General features: G+C 42.8%; 1 protein-coding gene across 1 annotated transcript in view; it reads left to right on the forward strand.

The window, feature by feature from the left end:
* The window catches only part of SMYD2 (SET and MYND domain containing 2), a 267,680-nt gene that overhangs the window by 165,255 nt on the left and 82,617 nt on the right, over positions 1 to 19,808 (forward strand). Inside the window, exons 5-7 of the mRNA XM_085612913.1 lie at positions 5,095 to 5,219; positions 10,593 to 10,660; positions 18,982 to 19,084. Coding sequence (XP_085469039.1) covers positions 5,095 to 5,219; positions 10,593 to 10,660; positions 18,982 to 19,084 — 296 coding nt within the window. The remainder of the gene's footprint in view (positions 1 to 5,094; positions 5,220 to 10,592; positions 10,661 to 18,981; positions 19,085 to 19,808) is intronic.

Genomic DNA, 19,808 nt, shown 5'->3' on the forward strand with positions numbered 1-19,808 from the left:
CAGGTGTGTATTATAGCTTAGTCCCAGGCATGGCATGAAGCCTCCAGGAATATTGACAAACAGTAGAGTCTTGTTTTAATTCGTTAGCATCCTTTTCAGTTCCGCCTTATGTTCTTAGAAAAAGAAAATCACAACTTGGTGTGCTTGCTTCTTATCCTTAAGATTGGAGCATCCGAGGGCTTCCACAGTTACAAGGTATTGTTCCCAGTCACTTAGTTTGTCAGGCTTTTTTCCAAATATGAGTGGTTGGGACCACCTAACAATGTGTATTTAGTTTGAGACAGAAATATGGCTTCCATATGCTCCTTGACACTCAAGAGTTGGATGGACAACCAGACAAAGACTAAGTCAACTGAGATAATGTTTGAGGGGAGTATAGATTCAGAATGACACTTTCAGCAATGAAGAGGTAACGCATGTGCGTAGTTGCTACTTTAAAGAATAACACTTTGATAACCTGACAATAAAACAGTTCAATGTAATTACAATTTAATTTAACTTCACCATCCAAAGGTAAAATGGTTACTATAATCATAAGTAATCAAACAGATAAAATAGGTACATTTAGTGTAATCAGGCTAATGTAATTTTCGCTATCACCATGAATGGTGTACAGAATAATTTCTCAGCTTACATGTAAAACATCAAAAATTCAGTAGTCAGCTGTTCAACATGATGTTGAATACGCATGAAAGTGTGAGCAACTTTAAGTTTTCATCCGCCATATTTTGGGTCAACGCTACTCAGAATCATCATGTTTTGAGGACAATGCTGTCTGTGGCTTGTAAAACTGAAAATAGTTTGTCAGCTAGCCCAGGGCCTTGCCATTAAAGCATTTCCAGATCACATTGATGGGGCTCTTTTTATTGACATTTGCAGTCACTCTTGTGCAGGACTGGCCAAGCACAGCAGTGCATTGCCTAATTTAAGGCTAATTGGAGATGTACTTTTCCGCCCTACCATAGGTGCCGTGGCATTAACAGGTGAGACTAGGAGCGAGCTTTTAATTTAAGAGTATCTTCCTCTCTCACCAGCAGGACCCTTGGATTTCTGTGCCTTTAGACTTCTCAAATTACAGCCGAGTTGTTACGAATGGCCTGAGAGAATCAAAATATGTCTTAGGACATTCTACATAAAAACGTTCTGTGGCTAAAAAAAAAAAAAGATTTCTTAGCTCTGAAGGAAGGGCATTCGCCATTGTTCAGAGAAAGGGACTTCTAATTTATACCAAAAATCTTTGTTGGAATGCCATCCATGAACACGTGGGTTCCTACTTCAAAGGCCTATTTTAGAGATACACTTCCGGGTTCTGAAGCGGCAGATAACCCTCTCTGCACTCACATAATGGGGGCATTCAAAACATTCAAGCAGGTGGACTCAGCAGATAGTTGTACACCACACGGGACTCTAGTTGGCATAGACAATCTAAGACTATTAAGGATCCTGGTTTGCTAATTTATGCATTCCTAACATATAGATTTGTATAGATGTTGTACGGCTTGTGGTCAGTCCCCTGATGCCCAAGTTAATAAATATAGCCTATTGTAGATCTCCATGGCAGAGTAAATGGTATGGTCCACTAGATTCTAATTCCAGCACCTACACCCACTAGATTCTAATTCCAGTTAAAGGTCTTCCCTTTGATCTTTCAGGAGGATACATTGTTACACCCCTGCCCTTCAGCGATGAGGTTGGCCTCAATGTTTCAAATATAACAGCATAATGTCACAAAGATCTGTAAAAGTATACCTTGCCAATAATTCAAGCAGGGTGAAAGCTATCTAAGAGACATTTATGTACAAAATGAAGAGAGATTGAGTCACTGAGCTCTGAACGGAGCGATTTACCTAACGCGATGCATATCAAGTGACATTCTGTTGAATGACAGGTAGATTTTTTTCAAGTTTTATATGAGAGTGATTGACACACAAATGAATTCTAAAAAAAATTCTAACTCCTTATAGGAGAAAACTGTTAAGAGATTTTTTTAAGTCTTCCTAAACAGTCACATATATTTTTCTCAGGGTGCTTATTCACCTTGAGATTAATAATGGGTGATTTAATTTCACGGTGTGTAATCTCGGGTTTGAATGTTTACTATTAATTCTGCATTAATCTCTGGGCTTTTATTTTCAGGAATAGTTGTGCTTTCTTTCTCCTATTTTTGTCGTTCCTTATATTTTCCTTTTTGCACTTGTATCTATTCCCTTGAATGTTAGCATATCTTCTTCACTTGTTTTTTTCTTTAAGAGAGAGACCCGCCTCTTTTTTTACTTACCTTGACCCATGCTTTCCATTTTTATTGAACGTACACCCTTGGGGAATACTTTTTCTTTACAGAACACTACACTTTACGTATTTTATTTACGTGTACCCATTTATTTTTGTTTTGCTCTAGTTTTGTTTGCCTTACCTATTTATTTACACTGAGATTTTTTTAACCCAGGGTAATTAAACTTAAAGATCTGGTCACCTCCTAAACCTATGTCTCTCAGGTCACCAATCTGCATATAATTAGTGATTTTAGTTTTTTGCGCTGTGGGTCTCAAGTGGTTATCCAAGGAGAAGCCCATGCATACCCAAGTCTGTTACATGAAGTGTGTGGTGATGCATCTTCAAATCTTTGTTGCTAATCCCTTTTCTGAAGCAGAAAGAAATCTCAATGCCATGGATGCTAAAAGGACTCTAATATAATTACATAGAGTTACTGCACACTTCCAGTAGACTCTTACCTGTTCAAAAGGGTGCAACATTTTATTCTGTTACGGGATGGTAGTAACCCTAAGCCCAAGGTAGCGTCAATAGGTTTAAAGAAAAAAAAATGCTATGGAAAGGATCTGTAAAGCACCCACTTCGAATACACACCGCTTCTAAAAGAACTACATGCTGGATTATCCATCAAGAGCCCATTCTCAGGTTGGACAGTTTTTTACTGAAGAACAAGTTTGTCTGTGTGCTCTAGACTTGTGATGGCTTCAATCCCCTTGCCTCCCAGTGATGATGTATGTTTGTGACATATCCTGTGTGACGTAATGGGGGCTGGGTATGACAAATTAAGAAACTATTACTAGGCAAAATCACGTCTTTAGTCCTAGTCCATCTCTTGTATACAATATCGAGCCTAACAAAAGAACGAATGTGTGTCCTAATGTAACGTAACTGGTGCTATGTAAAGCGCTCTGATACCTGATTGGATTCGGGTCAAGTTCCCGCTATATAAAACTCTGGAAAAAAAATAAAAACCTGTCCACCAGTCCCTCTTCTTGAGCCTACCTAAGCCCAGCAACCTGGTAGAGGGAGTAAAGACAATCAAGGAACAGTGTAAAGAGGAGTTAGCGAGGTGTAGAAGGGAGATGAAACTAAACCATGCATGCATAGTGGCTGCCTTTTGTGCTTTGCAAATTCCCGAGTCATACCTGTTAATAGAACAGACATGACCGGTGCCTGAAGAACACAACGTTCAGACGTTACCATGCTAAGAAGCATGTCATAATTCAAGGGCAGGAAGATCCTTCCTATCCCGCAGCACTGGAAACCGGATCACACCCATCGCATATGCCTGGGCCTGTTGAATGAGTTAGTCTTATACGGACAGACCGGACAAAGGATTTTGTGGTGGGGCGCGGAGATGGGTTGTGAATAGTTATTGTTTCCTTGACGTGGTATGGCTAAATGTGATGCTTGGGAGGAAAAAAAAGCTCAATAAACAAAAAGTGCTGTAAAGGACTGCGATGCTGCAGCACACCAAAGAGCAATGCAAAGGAAAGGGGTTAGAGTGAATAAAGGCGAGCCAGAGGACCGTCATGCATCCAGACTCAAATGACCATTTGAATTCCTGTGGCTTGGCACGGTGTGACTGAGCTCTCATTGGTGGCTGTGTTTAATAGAGGTGATGATGCAATCTTTGATAATCTGATAAAATATAGATACAGCCTCTGCGCAGGTACCCTCAATAATAAGTGGGGTAATATGCCCCTAACAGAACTTGATAGGGAATTAATTAAATGACAGCAGAATAGCCTTAGTTAAAAAAACAAGACGCCTTGAGTCAGCAGCAAACGGAAAATATTAAAGAATCCTTACAGAAGGCAAAAATATTGTTACTCATTTGAGGCAGAATATGATCATATGAAATAAAAGAGATTAGCATAATGCTCAGTCACGTGCAGCAGGAGGTGTGACGTAGAATCCGTCTCAGAGACAATATCAACATTATTTTAAATGTAAAGCATGAGACAGACTGACAAGGGTCCGCTCTCTGAGGGTCAGGGCAGCAGCTCATGGCCCACTTCCAGATGTATGAGAAATTCACGGCAAACTCATATCCTCAGCATAAAATGAACTAAATGTTACACAGGGTCAACCAATCATAATACAGAATAAAACGAAACATTATTTAGCCCCATCTTCTAAATGTTATAATATTGAATGCACATTTGAACTAATCAAATCGGATGCGACAGTACAAATCTTGATACACACAAAACAATGGCAAACGTATTTTATGAATAGGCTCTTGGAGAGCTAGTCAGAGAGAGGGAAAGACCTTGGATTGTTGCATTCGAGGAAGGCTGAGTTCGCCAAGTGTGGGATTTTGCTGCAGAAGCAGTTCACGCGTGCGCATTTTGAATGCATACGGAAAGAGAGAAAGGAAAACACAGTCACAAGATGGAGTTTAGGCCTAGTTCAGGCCTAATGTGGCTATCTTAACGAAACTCGTTTCTTTAGTGTGCAGAATAACCCTAAATCATATGCAAATATTAATTAATCAAATACATATTTATTCGAGGCGTCCCTTAACTGAAAGGTCTTGTAGGCAAGGAAGCGTGTGCCAAATCTACCTCTCTTAAACCCAGCAATCCACTCCGTGCCCTCCATCAGTTCATGCAAGATGGAAAGCATCTAAATTGCTTTAGGCTAAGGTTTTTTATGTATTGGCTGCTCACATAATGCTTTCCTCATCTTTTCTACTGTATGCAATAATACCTGTTGCAGGTGATAAAAACCTAGAGCAAGTCTTGCTCTGCGGGCTAGTTTTCTTCCTTGGCAGACAGAAATTCACTGCAGTGTAATTCTTTTCTTGTTTGTCCCCAGATATGGATAAGTTAGACAATGAGAAGCGAGAGCTGATCCAGAATGACATCGCTGCACTTCATCACTTTTTTGCCAAGCACTTGTCGTACCCAGATAATGCAGCCCTTGAAATCCTCTTTGCACAGGTGAGTGGATCCAGACCCGGTGCTGTCAAGTGTCATGGCTACGGTTACACAGGGAAAGGCGCAGTTGTCCAGTTTGATCTTACCTTTGTAATATGATTCTTTAGGGTGTATGATAGCATTAAGGGAGGCACAGAGGTAACTATTTAGGTAGGGATCTAACAAGGATAAAACTCTGATATCCACTGATTTTAGAACTTTTAGCAATGCTCTGGACGACGTGAGGTGATCTAAATTCCCTATTTGTGATCCAGCTAGGAATGTGACCTTTGTTGCAGTCGTGGACCTCATACATTCATAAATAAATGGTTTCTATGAGCGGATGCATCTTATAAAAGCTATTTGGTGGGAGTGTTCATCACAACAGATCATATGGTGAAAGCTATGCTGATTCTTTGACTTGACCACATAGCCAAAGTGCAAATTTGATTGTGTTAATGATTTCATTCACCAAGCCGGAACACCAATGTAAATTGTAGTCTTTCTTCGCAGAAACTCAGATCACATCTGCTCTGTCCATCACAGTGCCTTTTTCGTATTCTGTCGCCATAATTTGGTTCTTGACATTAGTTATGTGGATAAAACCTCATCTGATTTTGGTTCCATCTACTGAAGACTCTGCAAGTACCGTTTTTCGAAGAGCTAGAGGTCTTTAGTGACCATTATCTCAACCAGGAAGTTGTTGATTGAATCCATCCATAAGGACAGGACAACTAATGTGGTTATTCAGCCGGTATCTTTCCTTCCCCTTCACACAACATGTGTCGAAGGCTCTCCTGCTCTAGCAAGACAACATTGGAAAAACAGCCTTAAGGCTGGAGCTAATGTGCATACAATAGACTTGATTGACAGGGGCGTTTCTTGTCTACTGAGTATGGTTTCAGTGAAGTGCCCAGTTTCTGTGACTGTGGCTTGTTGCAGTGAACCATTAAAATAAATAATTACTTGCTAGTAAACTTAGAACTCCAGCATTGGTATATTTTGTTGATTCCCATGGATATTCTCTACAGAACCCTGAGATTTATTTTTACCACCTTAAAGCGGTTGAACATCAGTGATGTATATGCCTTGGCCTTTATTATGCAGTCCATCCAGCTTTCCATGCTGTTTGGTTGTTAGGCAAACAACGTTGAAGAGCAGTAGTTCTTTCCACAGAGACTTACCTATAATTGTTGGCATGTTAAGGGCAAAGCCCTTTGGGACCAGCCACTTAGGAAAGGAAAGTGGTTGCAAATTGTACTATGAAATGTAACAGTGCTATAGAACAGCACCCACAGGTTAACCTCTTCAGTGCCCCGCCCTTTCCCCGCCCTGTGCCGGGCGTTGAATTAGCGGGCGGGGTTCATGACGAGATAGTCTCGTCATGGGCACAGCGCAACCGCGCTCCATGACGAGACTATCTCGTCATGGGCACTGAAGGGGTTAATAATCATGTATCAGCATTCAATCTGTCATTGATTTGCATGTCACTAGAAAGCAGTACGTACAGAGGAATGCCTCGGAATTTGGGGTGTGATGTTGGTTCTTCATTGGAAGAGAGTTCCAAGTACCGCAAATAGTGTGTAGATTTGTTTCTTGGTTGAGCAACTTGTCACTGAAGATTTTATATTTTGAGGATGACTCGCATTCACTATTGTGGAAGTATGCGAGCAGTCTCATAGCTTTGTTTTGCATGGTTCTAGTACTAGGGGTGCACTCCTATAACCTTGCTTTCTGTTTCCCCTAAACTGGTTATCTTTCTGTTCTTCCTGGCCCTCTCTCCACCCTCCCTTTTTACATTTTATTCCTGTTTTCTCTGACCCTAACCCATTTTCTCGTCACATCCCCTTCCCCTACCCCGACTATTTGTTCTTCCCTGCCAATTCTCTCCTCTCTGCCCTGAGTTGTTACCCCCATCTTTTTTTTAGAATAATATAACCTGTCTTCCTCCCTGATTTCCCCCTCAACTTAAAATTATATGTACTTGCTTGTTTTGATAACCCTGAAAAATTGATTTCCTCTGCTCATGCAAAGTGCTTTTTGCCCCCTTTTGAACTTAATTGTACATGTACTTGCTTGTTTGTTTTTTACCCTGAACAATCGCTTTTCTTGACTGCTTCTGCTCATTTGAAGCCCTCTGATACCTCCGGGTCTAGCCAGCGCTATATAAAACATTTCAAATGAATAAATAATTAAAATAGGGGTGCAAGCAGACGATGCATTCTTCTTGAGGACCATCCTTACAGACGTCTTTCTGATGATACGCCCTCCGCTTCTAGAGATAGCCCTTTTCACTAGGGCAGTCATTCATTTTGAAGAGGTGTTTTTTCCCAAACAGAAAAAAAGTGGAAAGTTATACTGACCTGCAGCACCCAGTAATGAAGAGACATAAACCTAAGCGCTGCAACCGTAAGATAGGGAGTGCCATTATAGCAGACTCTGTCAGCGGGTCTTTCTTCCACTGTCGGACGTTTTTACTGAGAAGACTTTGCTGTGTTTTGCTTACAGAACAGCCTAAATTTGTCGCAGGAGGAGGAGTTGAAATGGAATCTAATGTAGTTTTTTGGGGTGATGCCAAGGCAGGTCCACGCTGAGTACCGGTCAACTGAACAACCCTCAAGGAGGTGGATTGTCTCATAATGTACATAGAGTTGCTGGTCTGTGTCTGCATTAATTGGGTGCAATTTATTCTTGCGATTTCTGCCTGAAAGTGGGGGATATTCAACAAAAGGAATCCAAACCTTTAAAAGATAAAATGTTGGAGAGCAGTGCTACCTTACCCATCTGTTTCTTCTTTTAATATCCCATGCACTGATAGTGACTGAGAATGTTATCTACCAACAGTAGGAGCAGTGCTATCATTCAGTCATGTTTGTTATATTTCGTTGTGGTCCCTTCTGTGAAAAAGAGAGATTTCTAGACACAACAACACCAAGAAGGGTGTAGGGATTAACTAAAGTAACTACCTCATGTGTTAGTCTCTCACTCTCCTTCCTTTTCTCCAACCCTATTGAACACGGTGATATATGTAGGCCTTTTTTTAATTGTCTCTTCTTATGTGACCTATGACAGCTTGGATGATCATTTTTTTTATCAGAGTGATTTGCTTTGGACTCTCCACTCCTAATGGATGCTGCAAATGCGAGTGTGTTGGACTTCTCAGTGGAGTCAATATCATTTGATTTGTTTGTCATCCAATGAACAAGGAAGTGACCGAGCACCTTTGTGTGGCCAGATTAGCATCAGAAACTCCACACATATCACTGTGTGCTTCCACTGGGCCCATTGCCTGGTAGCCAAAAGGAAGGTGTGTCCCTGTTGCATGGTGTGCACTTGCTTACTGTTTTTTTTTTTATCTTGATGCCAGTGCATGCCATTGTTTGCAGGCACGTGCTTTATTTTCCTCCGCCTTTTTCTCACTCTTTTACAACGACAGTGGTCTGAAGGCATGAGGAAGTTATCCACTTGACCTGTGCTACCAGTGATGATTTTCCAGACCAAGGTGTGGTGTGATAGACTTTAGTGCCCATCCAGTGTACTAGTCAGACAGTTACAGTTTCAGCTGTGCCAAAGAATAATCTTGCTTGCTAGATATTATTGCAAATTTATAAACATATCTTGTTTGTAGTGGTCACTTGGCTTAAACAACATTCAAGCAGATCACTAGTTTCAATCAGCATGCATAACTCTTAACGAATTTTAGTGCAATATGGTTGGAAGTAGGCGAGCTTGGCATGAATCTGTTCTGAGGTTGGAGATGAGATGTTGCTTGGCACATTGGAAGTATGAAAACCCCAAACCTGTTCGACAATATGTCAAGATGCCTCTTGCTTCAAATACCCTTCCTTCAACGCCCCGATCACTTTGATACTTTTGGAATGTATACAACTAAAACCTCTAAGAGTGCACATTACATGGGCCCTTGGAGTCAGTATAAAAGCCTGTCTCTAAGTTACTTATTACAGGTGAGTTCTGACTACTTTAATCGCGTGTAATAAAGAAATGACATAGCTTCTCAACTGTAATAGCTTACTACATTTGAGTTCTGACCTTACAATGTGTCCTGACAGATTCAGTAGCTAGGATGAAAGTCAGATCTTGGAGTATAATTGCCGCTGCAGTTTAAACAATAAGAACTTGCTTTCTCGTCTTCTGATATTTTTTGCTAAACAGAAATAGTGATCAGCAGAAAGGAGCTGTTTATGTAGCACAGCTAGAATCTCTGCAATTTTAGACACAATCTGAGACTCAGCATTTTTTTAACCTAACTTACATTAGACTGATAGCAATATATTTTTTTCAGAAATTGCATACTGCTTTTTGGCCTGTTTATTTTCACAGAACAGATTCTGCTTTAATTCTTCTGACCAGAAATGACCATGAAGGAGCAGATATCAAAGATGTCATCTGTTTTTGGGAAGGTTGACGGTGTGATGATGTATTATAAGGAATAAAATACCCCCTGTCCTTCATTAAAAGGATATAGTAAGTCACCTCGGAGTCATACGACCTACTAATTGGAACTTTGCCTTCGGTCTCGCCCTGTGGATGGTCACCTAATTCAGTGACTTGTAATATCCTTATAATGTACAGCAGGGGTGCTTTGTCCCATATTACACCCATGCATTTACGACCCCCATCTCAAATTTGGTCTGATCGAAATCAATCGAGTAATGCTCTAAACTAAAGCAAGAAAGAACCCAGTGCTGAACCTTCGTATTTCTGTGAGCCCCAGTTGGCCTTTCACTTCCGGGTCACTTGGCGTCATTTTAACGCACCAAACTCGTAGTGGCACAGGTGCACGGACGGCGCTGCGGCTCATCTCTGACAGCCAGGAATAAGAGCGCGGCTCGCGCAGAATGGGAAGCCGGCCTCCACTCCGCTCCAGAGGGCACACCTGACTCCCAGCCCACCCTTCCTTTCCAGGTGGGGCCCTCAGCTGCGTAGGCGCCAAGATGCCAGCCTCCTTGACTCCACGGCGCTCTTGCTATAAACAGCAATCCGCTCCCAGCGTGCAGGAGACATCTGCGGGTTAAACCCTGCTGGCGAGGCTGCAGCTGGCAGCTCCCCGGGCCTGAACCACTTCTCAGGGATTTGGTTGCGTTTTAATAACCATTACACATGGGTACGGCCCCCGTCGCCTGGATGTTTGTTTTTTAAGTGTGCAGGATAAATCAAGTCGGCGTATAACAAAGGTACACGCTTTGCCCAGGCCTCTAATTCTAGTTTGTAATTATAAGTGCTATTGTGTGATCGTGTATGAGTGTATTTATCCTAAGAATAAATAACCCAGCAGAATATCAAATCTGGGCGAAGAAAATAAAGAAATATGCAATATTAAAATAACAGCAGGATTATGGCTTCTATGATCTGAGTTAATCTCCTTTCTCCCCCCAGGTTAACTGCAATGGCTTTACAATTGAAGACGAGGAGCTCTCACACTTAGGATCCGCGATATTTCCTGAGTATGGCCGACTTTCATTTTTGTTGTTGTTTACAGAATATTAATTTAGTTAAAAACGCTAAAGTGCTCGCAACAGATGTGGATCTTGAGTGGAATTAAAAGCCCCTTTTAAATCAGGCATGTGTCTAAATATGTCCTCTGCATGTAAATGCTCCACCTCAGTCGCACTATTTAAAAAAAAAAAACACTTATGTACAGGTTCTTTGTTACAGAAGCAGTTTATCCTATATTCTGTCACTATGAAATTTAGGGGCTAGATGTACAACGCAATTTTTTGTGACTCGCTATTAGGAAGGGACGTTCCCTTCCTAATAGCGTGCACAACCCTATGTACAGATGTTTTGTGTCCGCAATTGCGGGCGCAGAACACTTGCAAATGGGGTCGTCATAGGGACAGGGTCCCCAAGGAACCTCTTCCCCATTGCAAACGCAAGGGAAAATATTTTTTAAAGGCAGGCAGTGGTCCTAGGGACCACTGCCTGCCCTTAAAAAAATTAAACGAAAACTTTTTTTTTTTTTAATGCAGCCCTTTTTCCTTTGAGGAAAGCGGGCTGCATTTGGAAAAAATATGCTTTATTTAAAAGCAGTCCCAGACATGGTGGTCTGCTGAGCCCAGCAGGACACCATACCTGGGAGGGCCTGCCATTCCCAATGGGCTTATTAATATTCATGAGCCTCTCTATTTGCGACCCCATTGGGAATCGCTAACAGTGTGTTACACACTGTTGTACATCCTAAATAGCGCCTCGCAATTAGCGAGGCGCTATTTAGGCCGTCGTACATCTGGCCCTTAGTGTTTTAAGTCTTAGGCATAAGATATTACATTAATGTGACGTTTTTAATAATAATAACAACACTAATGTAGGCATGTATGTAGTGCTGCAGGCTTGATTGATCTTCAAAGTACTTTTATAATTAGTAGAGATACCCCAAATTGCACCTATTGTGAATAGTATATTTGCAAACTGTTTTCTGTAGCAGATGTTGCTGAAAAGTGACATCATTTCTGTTGCCTCCAACATTTGTTCTACTTTTTATTTTTAATTGTACCAAGAGTGCACTTAGTTTTTAAGCCCTGCAACCCGACTCAAAGCACTTCTTTGTGCCAGGCCACACTGCAGCTTTTTAAATGGAGTGGCAGCAGAATGAAGCGTCTTTTTTTACCAAAAGCATTTTCGAAAATATGAAACTATATCATAACATTTTAGGAGAATGAATGTAATTTTATTCTTTGCACAAGCTGCAATGTGTATTCGAATCAGCTAATGCGTTATGTCGGAGAGGGATTCAACCCTCTAGCTGACTTGTCTTCACATTTTGTCTGCACGAGCAGCTCATCCAGTCTAGATTGATGCCTCTTCAATGATGGTCCTCAATTTATAAGATACGAATGACTGTACATCAGGATTCAAATAAAACACCTTGACTGGGTAATCTGCTCACACGTAACCTGGGAAACGGGAGGTCTTAAGTCACTAAGGATAGGATATGCCTTCCCTCTTAGCAGTAGCGGCTGCTGTGAACAAAAAGTAAGGGGGCAGCACAGAGGAGATTAATAAAAATAAATAAAAAAGCACTTGCCTGCTGGCCCCTGTCTCTGTCCTCTTCTGCTCCTCTCGACTCTCTACACCATTCCAGACGCTGCTCTCATGCTGGTAATACCCAGCATGAAGGAGAGCAGCACCAGGATTGGTCCGAGCGGCTTGGTTTGATGCTCAGCCAGGACGTGGGAGCCTGTGCCTGCCTTCACCCAGCGGTGCAACACAGCTTGGGTGGAGAGATTAAAATGCGCATGTCGGTCTGGCTTTCCTAAGACGGCCAGCCAAACCGACACACACATTTGATGCAGTGCCACCACTGCTGTTGGCAACGCGGATGGCCCGCCCCGCCCTAGACTTGGCTCAGCAAGAAAAATAAAAGGATAATATGTTTTATTATCATTTTACTGTTCCTTTTTTCACTGCTCACAGCAGTGGGGCGACGCTTCACCGCCTGAACGGAGGAGCAGCCGCTACCTGTGAGGGATACGAAGGCAAGCTGCAACATGGCGAGTTTATGCCCAGATTATGTAATGATTATCTTTGTTACTCCAAGACCTAGTCTTCCTCATCATCGTCCCTACAAAGTGATGTTTACCTTGTTCGTCACACCAGATTTACCTTCCTTAATCTTGAGAAATGGAACATTTTACACAAAAGTCACCCATTCCCCATTTCTAGTTCCTTCCACTCTGGGAGCTAGAAAAAGGCATCACCATTACCAGGCATCTATGAAGATACTTTCTTGTTAAGGTACTTGAACAAGGATATGCCAGGGAGGGTGGCAGTCAGGACTAAGATGAGAAAGACCACGCCTCAGACTGCATGACGATCTTCTCATCTCAATCCTTACAAAGTGAGAATGTACCAAAACAGAATACCAACCATAATTCTTACAAAGTGAGAATGTACCGAAACAGTACACCAACCTTGAACAGACAGAAAAATGACACACTGAGCCTGAACTGCAACATCTTGTGGCATCAATTTGTCAATGAGCATAGAGGGCCCCCGGGCCATGGAAATCAAAACTTTATAACCATAAGCTCCAAGAGGGTACTACTCGCCTCAAATCAATAGTATAACAGAATGGTGTGTGCTGTAACTTGGCACCCTCCAGACAGCTGTCCAGCAGGGAGACTCACCTGAGTAGACTGACTTGGTAGTAAACTGAGGAAAGCAAACCCAGAAGCCTGTAACCAGTTAAAAGAAGGAAAAGAAAAAACTTGAAAAACCACAGGCAGAAGCCAAACCCTTTGCTCAATGTAACGTGGGAGAAGCCACAGGCAGGCGTCCATTGCAAAACCGAAGAATAACCTTTACAAGGAAAAAAAGCGTCAGGTGGAACACAGCACTGGAAACATCAGCTTTGTCAAAAAATAACAGTGGCGGTAATAACTTGTGGCCCACTGGCTCCAAAATTTAAAAAAGAACCTCACAAGCCCCCAGGGAAATAGGAAAGTCCTAAATGGTACAAGCAGCGATACTGTTTGTTGCTCTTGAAACAAGCTTTGGAAATGCAATAGGTCTCGCCTTCGTTCAAGTTAAAGCAATTTGCTTTGCTAATGGTATTGTTTTATATCTTTGTATTAATTAGTGTATGTTTGTGATATGTTGTGATTTTATGTTTTTAGAATTGCATTTGTTAGCTGGTTAGTAGTTTAAAGCATAGTTTAGTAGGAGAGGAGCAGTGCTTAAGATATGGGAAGGAGAATTATTAGAAGAATAGCATGAGGAGTAATGAAGTATAGTGAGGATTAGAATACTATGTGGCAGAAGAAAGGTGCGCGGGTATTCAATAGGGAGAAGGAATGAAGTGTGGATGAGTTTAGTGTTTTGAATGTAGGAAAGTGTGGAGAGCAGTATGAGGTATATTGGTGTTGTAAATGACAGTGCTTTTTATTTGTTTTTAAAAACCAAAATATAAATAAATGGTATTGCCATTTACAATGCAACAGGTCCCCAAGTACACGATTTTGAGCTATTGCCATTGTGAACCCTGTGACCCCAGCCTAGAGAATGTGCTGTGCTGGCCTCTCTCACACCAGGTGAGCTGCTTTGATCGACGCGTGACTGCCAAGGCGCTGTGTCGTGCCTTTACCCAGCCTGAGCATGACATTTTAACCCGCATCACTTTGAACACTGAGCTTTGTAACTCTACTAATTGGAAAAGTGAGTGTGCAAGTCCATTTACGCAACGTGATGATGGTTAAAAAGCCTGGACTAGCATAACAGGTCATACATATGGGGCACTGAGTAACAGAGAGCTTTTCATATTACAAGAGGCCAAATCACCATATATGAAATGAATTCAGCATCAGTGAGGGTGAAAGAGAGAAGGAAGTGCTAGGTCAAGAGAGAGGAACAAAAAAGGAGGAAGAGCGTGACTGGAATGAGACTAAAAAGAGAGAGTGGGAAGACAGAGAGAATGAAAAAAATACAAATGAGGGGTCGGTGGGGTGAAGATAAAGACAGAGGAAGGAGCGAGGGAAAGGCACAGGGTTGAGCGGGGTGGGAGATAAACATAGGAGGGATGGAACAGAGAGTAGAGACCAAAGGAGAGGATATGATTGGAGGAGAAAGATGAAAAAACACACGGAGGAGGGCAAGAGATAGAATAAACAGAAGGACTCACCTAGTGCCAAGCAAGCTCCCCAGCATGCCCCAGGCGCTCAGATTCCATGCAGCGCCTCTCTGTTCCGCTTTCCGCATCGAAAACACAGACCACGTGACGGGTTCGTGAATAAATGGAAAGCGTGTGGACAACGGGAGGAAGGAGAACACGGACAATGGGAGGGAGGTGGATACAAAGTACAGCACAACACGGACGCGCGCGGAAAACGGGAAATGTATTTAAAATACAATTCTCGAGAAGGCATGGAAGCCGTCGCCAAATGGAAAACAGCTGCCTACAACTAAACACCAACAAAATAGAAGTACTCATCATGGGCCCAAACCCCGATGCTTGGAACTACATCTCGTGGCCCCCCTGTCCTCGGAAGCCCGCCCACCCCCACGGACCATGCACGCAACCTGGGAATCATCCTGGACTCCGTGCTCAAAATGGACCGCCAGATCAACTCCGTCTTGTCCTCCTGCTTCCACACCCTCTGCCTCCTACGTAAGACCTTCAAATGGATCCCCCTCGAACACAGAAAGACCGTCTCTCACGCCCTGGTCAACAGCAGACTCGACTACGGCAACGCATTCTACGCCAGAATAAACAAAAACCTCACCCGCAAGCTACAGAACATCCAGAACGCCACCGCAAGACTGGTCCTTGACCTGCCAAGACACTGTTACATCTCCCAGCACCTGCGCACACTCCACTGGCTCCCCATCGAAGCTAGAGTCACCTTCAAGATGCTCACCCACGCCCACAAGGCCCTTCACGACACCAGATCAGCATACTTGAACAGCCAACTCAATTCCACGCACCCCAGAGGACCCTACAATCTGCCCAGCTCTCCTACGCTGTTGTCCCCCGCACCAGAAAGACCAGATCGGGAGGCCGCTCCTTCTCCTTCCTCGCGGCCCGAGCCTGGAACGCCCTGCTGCTCCACCTCAGACAGACCACATCGCTCCCCATCTTCGCAAGAAACCTCAAAACCTGGCTCTTCGACAGACCCCCCCCCCCCCCTCTTGATGGATTGGAGCCTGCTAACCCCCCTCAGCGCCTTGAGACCCTTACGGGTGAGTAGTCGCGCTTAACAAACACCTGATTGATTGATTGAGGCTACAGATTGCATTGGGAGATCAGCTCAGCAACTCATTCCATAAGCACCTCCAGAAACGTCATATCCACTTTCCTGGTCAATTGGTTTTTCTACAGAGAACCCCTTCTTTATTTTTTTTATATTCATGGGACAACTCGAAACCATCTGATTTGAACCTTGAGCATTCTTTTCTAGACTTTGAGTACAAGGTTGGTAGCAGTCAAAGGCCCCCATCCTCCCCTCAGGCAGACAGATAGAATAAGCCTCCTCTACTGTTCTTCACCAAATCCACTTGTATTCTGAGGAGTTATTGGTGGGAAGCTGTTGTGGTGAGTTCTAGCCAGCGGCTGACTATAGGTCTAACCCAATCCCAAGAACAGACCCACAGTCAACAGCCCTCTTTTGCAATAGTTTCTGCCTGCTTTGCTGCACACACTCGTAGGAAATGCTGCTCTGCAGCTTTTTTAAGGTGACTTGATGTGTTTGCAGAACTCTCAATACACTCTTAGGGCCATCCTATTAAAATTAGCAACCTCTCCTGGAAACCCAACCCTGGCTGGTTGTGAGGCCAGGACCCAACCTGTTGTGAGCAGAAACATCCTATCTTACAGTGGCGTTCAGATGATTTTTGTTGCTATTTCCTAACCTATGCTACGGAAGTTATGACTTATGGTCAAAATTAGACTTTTACGCAATTAAAAATACTTTTGTATCTTGACGTTCCTGGGATATACCCTACATATCAGGGATGTCTGGCTTTTGCACCTTGTGCACCCAGATCTTGTGTGCTTAAAGGTGACTTGGCTAACGTTAAAAGTAGCCTTTTAAACATGACAAAATAGTTTGTTTTGGCATTAGCGTTCTGTAGCTGTGCTCACCACAGAGAAGAGCTGCAGAGGTAGGCCTGAAGTAATGCTTTTAAATTCACTCAAGTGGGTGGTGTATATCTGCACCGATGTTTCCCACTGTTCAGGGGTCACAGCGCGTGCATTGGGATGCAGGATAGCAGTCTTCCCTTTCTCAGTCAACTGAACAGCAGAACCTCTTACAAAATGAGGCGACTGCTAAAAAAGATGCATTTTCCTACAGTTACTCCGCATCCGCAAACGGTGAGAATGCAGAGCATACCCGGTTCGTATTAGAAAACCATGCTTGTCAGTATAAGGGGGGCAAATGTGCAACTCACTGAGCCACCCACCAGCTGCTTGCTAAAGTACAAGGGAACATCAGAAATCCAGCCCCTTCCTCCTAAGCCAGCTACACCGGTCAAGATAGATGCAGACTAGCGCAATAGAGCTGACCCCAATTTTTGCCAAAAGGTGGGGCTGTGTGTATCTCAAGGAAACAGACAAGTCAGCACCAGCAAGGGAACCGGCTCCAAACTGAGTGCATTAACTGGACTTGTTACCTCTAACCCTCATAGCACCTTGCATGTAAAAAGCACCCAGGACCCTGAGCCCACCATGGATGAAGGGAGACAGAGGACACTGCCATGCCCTGCTGGAAACGTGTAGGACAGGACTTGAAGACCAGGCAAAGCCGTGGTTCGCAGGCGAGACAGACCAAAGTGTGGTCCAGCATAAAGCCTCTTCTGTTTATGGCAAACAGAGCCCACTTCCGCCCAAGTAGGAAGGCCCTCTTACAGGTGTAGATGCACATCAATCCACAGAAAGTGCCTCCCCAAGAGCCCTACCTGGGCCTCCGGTAACCCCTGCAACCCTTGTCAGAAACAACACAACAATGATGGCAGGTACCATGAAAGGGAGGGTTCATGGGCCTGTGGAAAGCAGAGTGGTCTGTTGGAGCAAGACTGGCTTATATGTATTTGTGTAAAACACTGAGTGTTCTGGGGTTATACTCAGCAATTCTTCCCTTTTGAATTGCCACATTAAGTTGCAAACTGGTTTTGGAAATGTAACAAGTCTTAATAGGCTTACAGAAATATTAGGTCTGAGTGCATCATTTATTTTTGATGACTGAAAACAGCCTTCTCCTACTTCCTGCTGGTTTTCCCCTGGGGTCTTAATGGATAATTTTCTATAAGGTCTGCCTCTTCTATAGTACTTTGTGTCCTGTTTCGAAGCTTATAGGAAAAACATGCCAGATTCCCTGTTGAGCATCTTTCTCTCTGGAGACGCGAGATGTGCATATCTCAGTTGGTTGTTGCCATGCATAAAGTGGTAGGCTCACTAATTGTTTGTTCCATCAATTGCTGTTTATCCAAATCATTCCACCGCTTTATCGGTACAGCGAATATCAATATCACTCTTCATGTCCACTGCTGCCCTCCTCCGTTGACTATTTCTACACTTTGTTTCCTGCAGATGGTTGACCGCACAAGCTCAGATTTTTTTTTTTATTGTTCAAATTATTTTTTTTGCAATTATGGGGGCAACTACTATTTCTACTAAGAAATGTCACCAAAGCTAAGAGGTCCATTCAAGTATTTCCAAAGCCCAGCTCCATACTCTACTGAGAATACTACTGTACCATGGCTTACCTCTGCGGACTCATAGGGTGGTCTCTACCTCAATGTACTCCACCTAACAAGGGTAGAGGATACCTCAGGTGTGTTGCAGAACAGGTGAAAGTAGACGGCTAAGGTTGCCATTCTTCCTATGCTGATCCACCTTGGTTTCTATCATATGTGTTTGTTAAAGCGCTTTCTTTGGACAAAATGGAGAATTTCAGCCCAAAAATACTACTTAAAGAACTTTTGAGTTAAACTTCAGTGTCAGAAGGAATGTTAACCTTTGTTCCTTTGAAGGGCCTCTCTAAATATGTTTTTCTTTTTGTTCATCTGAAACCTTAATCTAGAAGTGAATACCCCTTTGTGCTTTGGCTAGCATTTACTATTTTATGATCTCCCATCCTTTCTGTAGTTCTGCCTAAAATCCTTGCTGTGTGCTTTGATTGTTGTTCATTTAATTTGTAAAAACCACCCGAATAAAGCGGGTTACAGCATTCAATTCCTGTTTGATATTGTTTTTTAAAGATGTTTTAAAAAGTTGCATGACAATTACTTAATATGGAAAATACAAAAAAAAATGTTTTACTTTTAATTCTAGTGTTGCACTAATGAACCACAGTTGTTGTCCAAATGTGATTGTGACTTACAAAGGGACGCTGGCTGAAGTCCGAGCTGTACAGGAGATTAAGGCTGGCGATGAGGTAAATAAATGTGATTGCTTTGTGTGTTGGGGGTGTGAACATTTTTATTGTACTTTTATTTGGGAATATTTATCAATTGCGGTCCCCAGTTCCAAGCAGTAGTGGAACATGTGACCGAGTTAGTCAAGCTTCAGGGGAAGCCACATGGGCTGCCTATTATGGGCCTGATTCACAAAGGTAACTTGCACTTCTGAGTAAATGAGACTTTTTATTAAGTTTACTACTTTTATAGGCTATTCACAAATTCTGAGTGTAAGTTACACTTTTGGAGTAAATTTACACTCTGATTTTGTGAGTATCCAAAAAGTAATAAACTTACTCAAAAGTGTAAACTTCTCAAAAGTGTAAGTTAACTTTGTGAACCAGGCCCTATGTCTCTGCGCCACCAAGCCTCTCCTTTGTGTTGCAGACTGCATTTTCATGACTGGCACATAGGAGATTACGTGCGGGATGTGAAAGTTCTGGATGGCCTCGGCCTCTGCTTAGAGAAGGAGATTGATTTCTCCAGGATCATTCTTGTTGACTTCTGGGTTTAGGGAAAGCTTAAACTGGTCTCATCTCCAAAAAGTTTTAAGGACATGAGGCCTGATTACGATCTTGGCAGATGGGATACTCCGTCACATATTGACGGATATCCGGTCCGCCATATTGCAAGTTCCATAGGATATAATGGGATTGTAATACGGCAGACGGGATATCCTTCACGTTTCTGACGGAGTAACCC

This window comes from Triturus cristatus, chromosome 6 (assembly GCF_964204655.1).
Source record: "Triturus cristatus chromosome 6, aTriCri1.1, whole genome shotgun sequence".
NCBI classification, from domain to species: domain Eukaryota; kingdom Metazoa; phylum Chordata; class Amphibia; order Caudata; family Salamandridae; genus Triturus; species Triturus cristatus.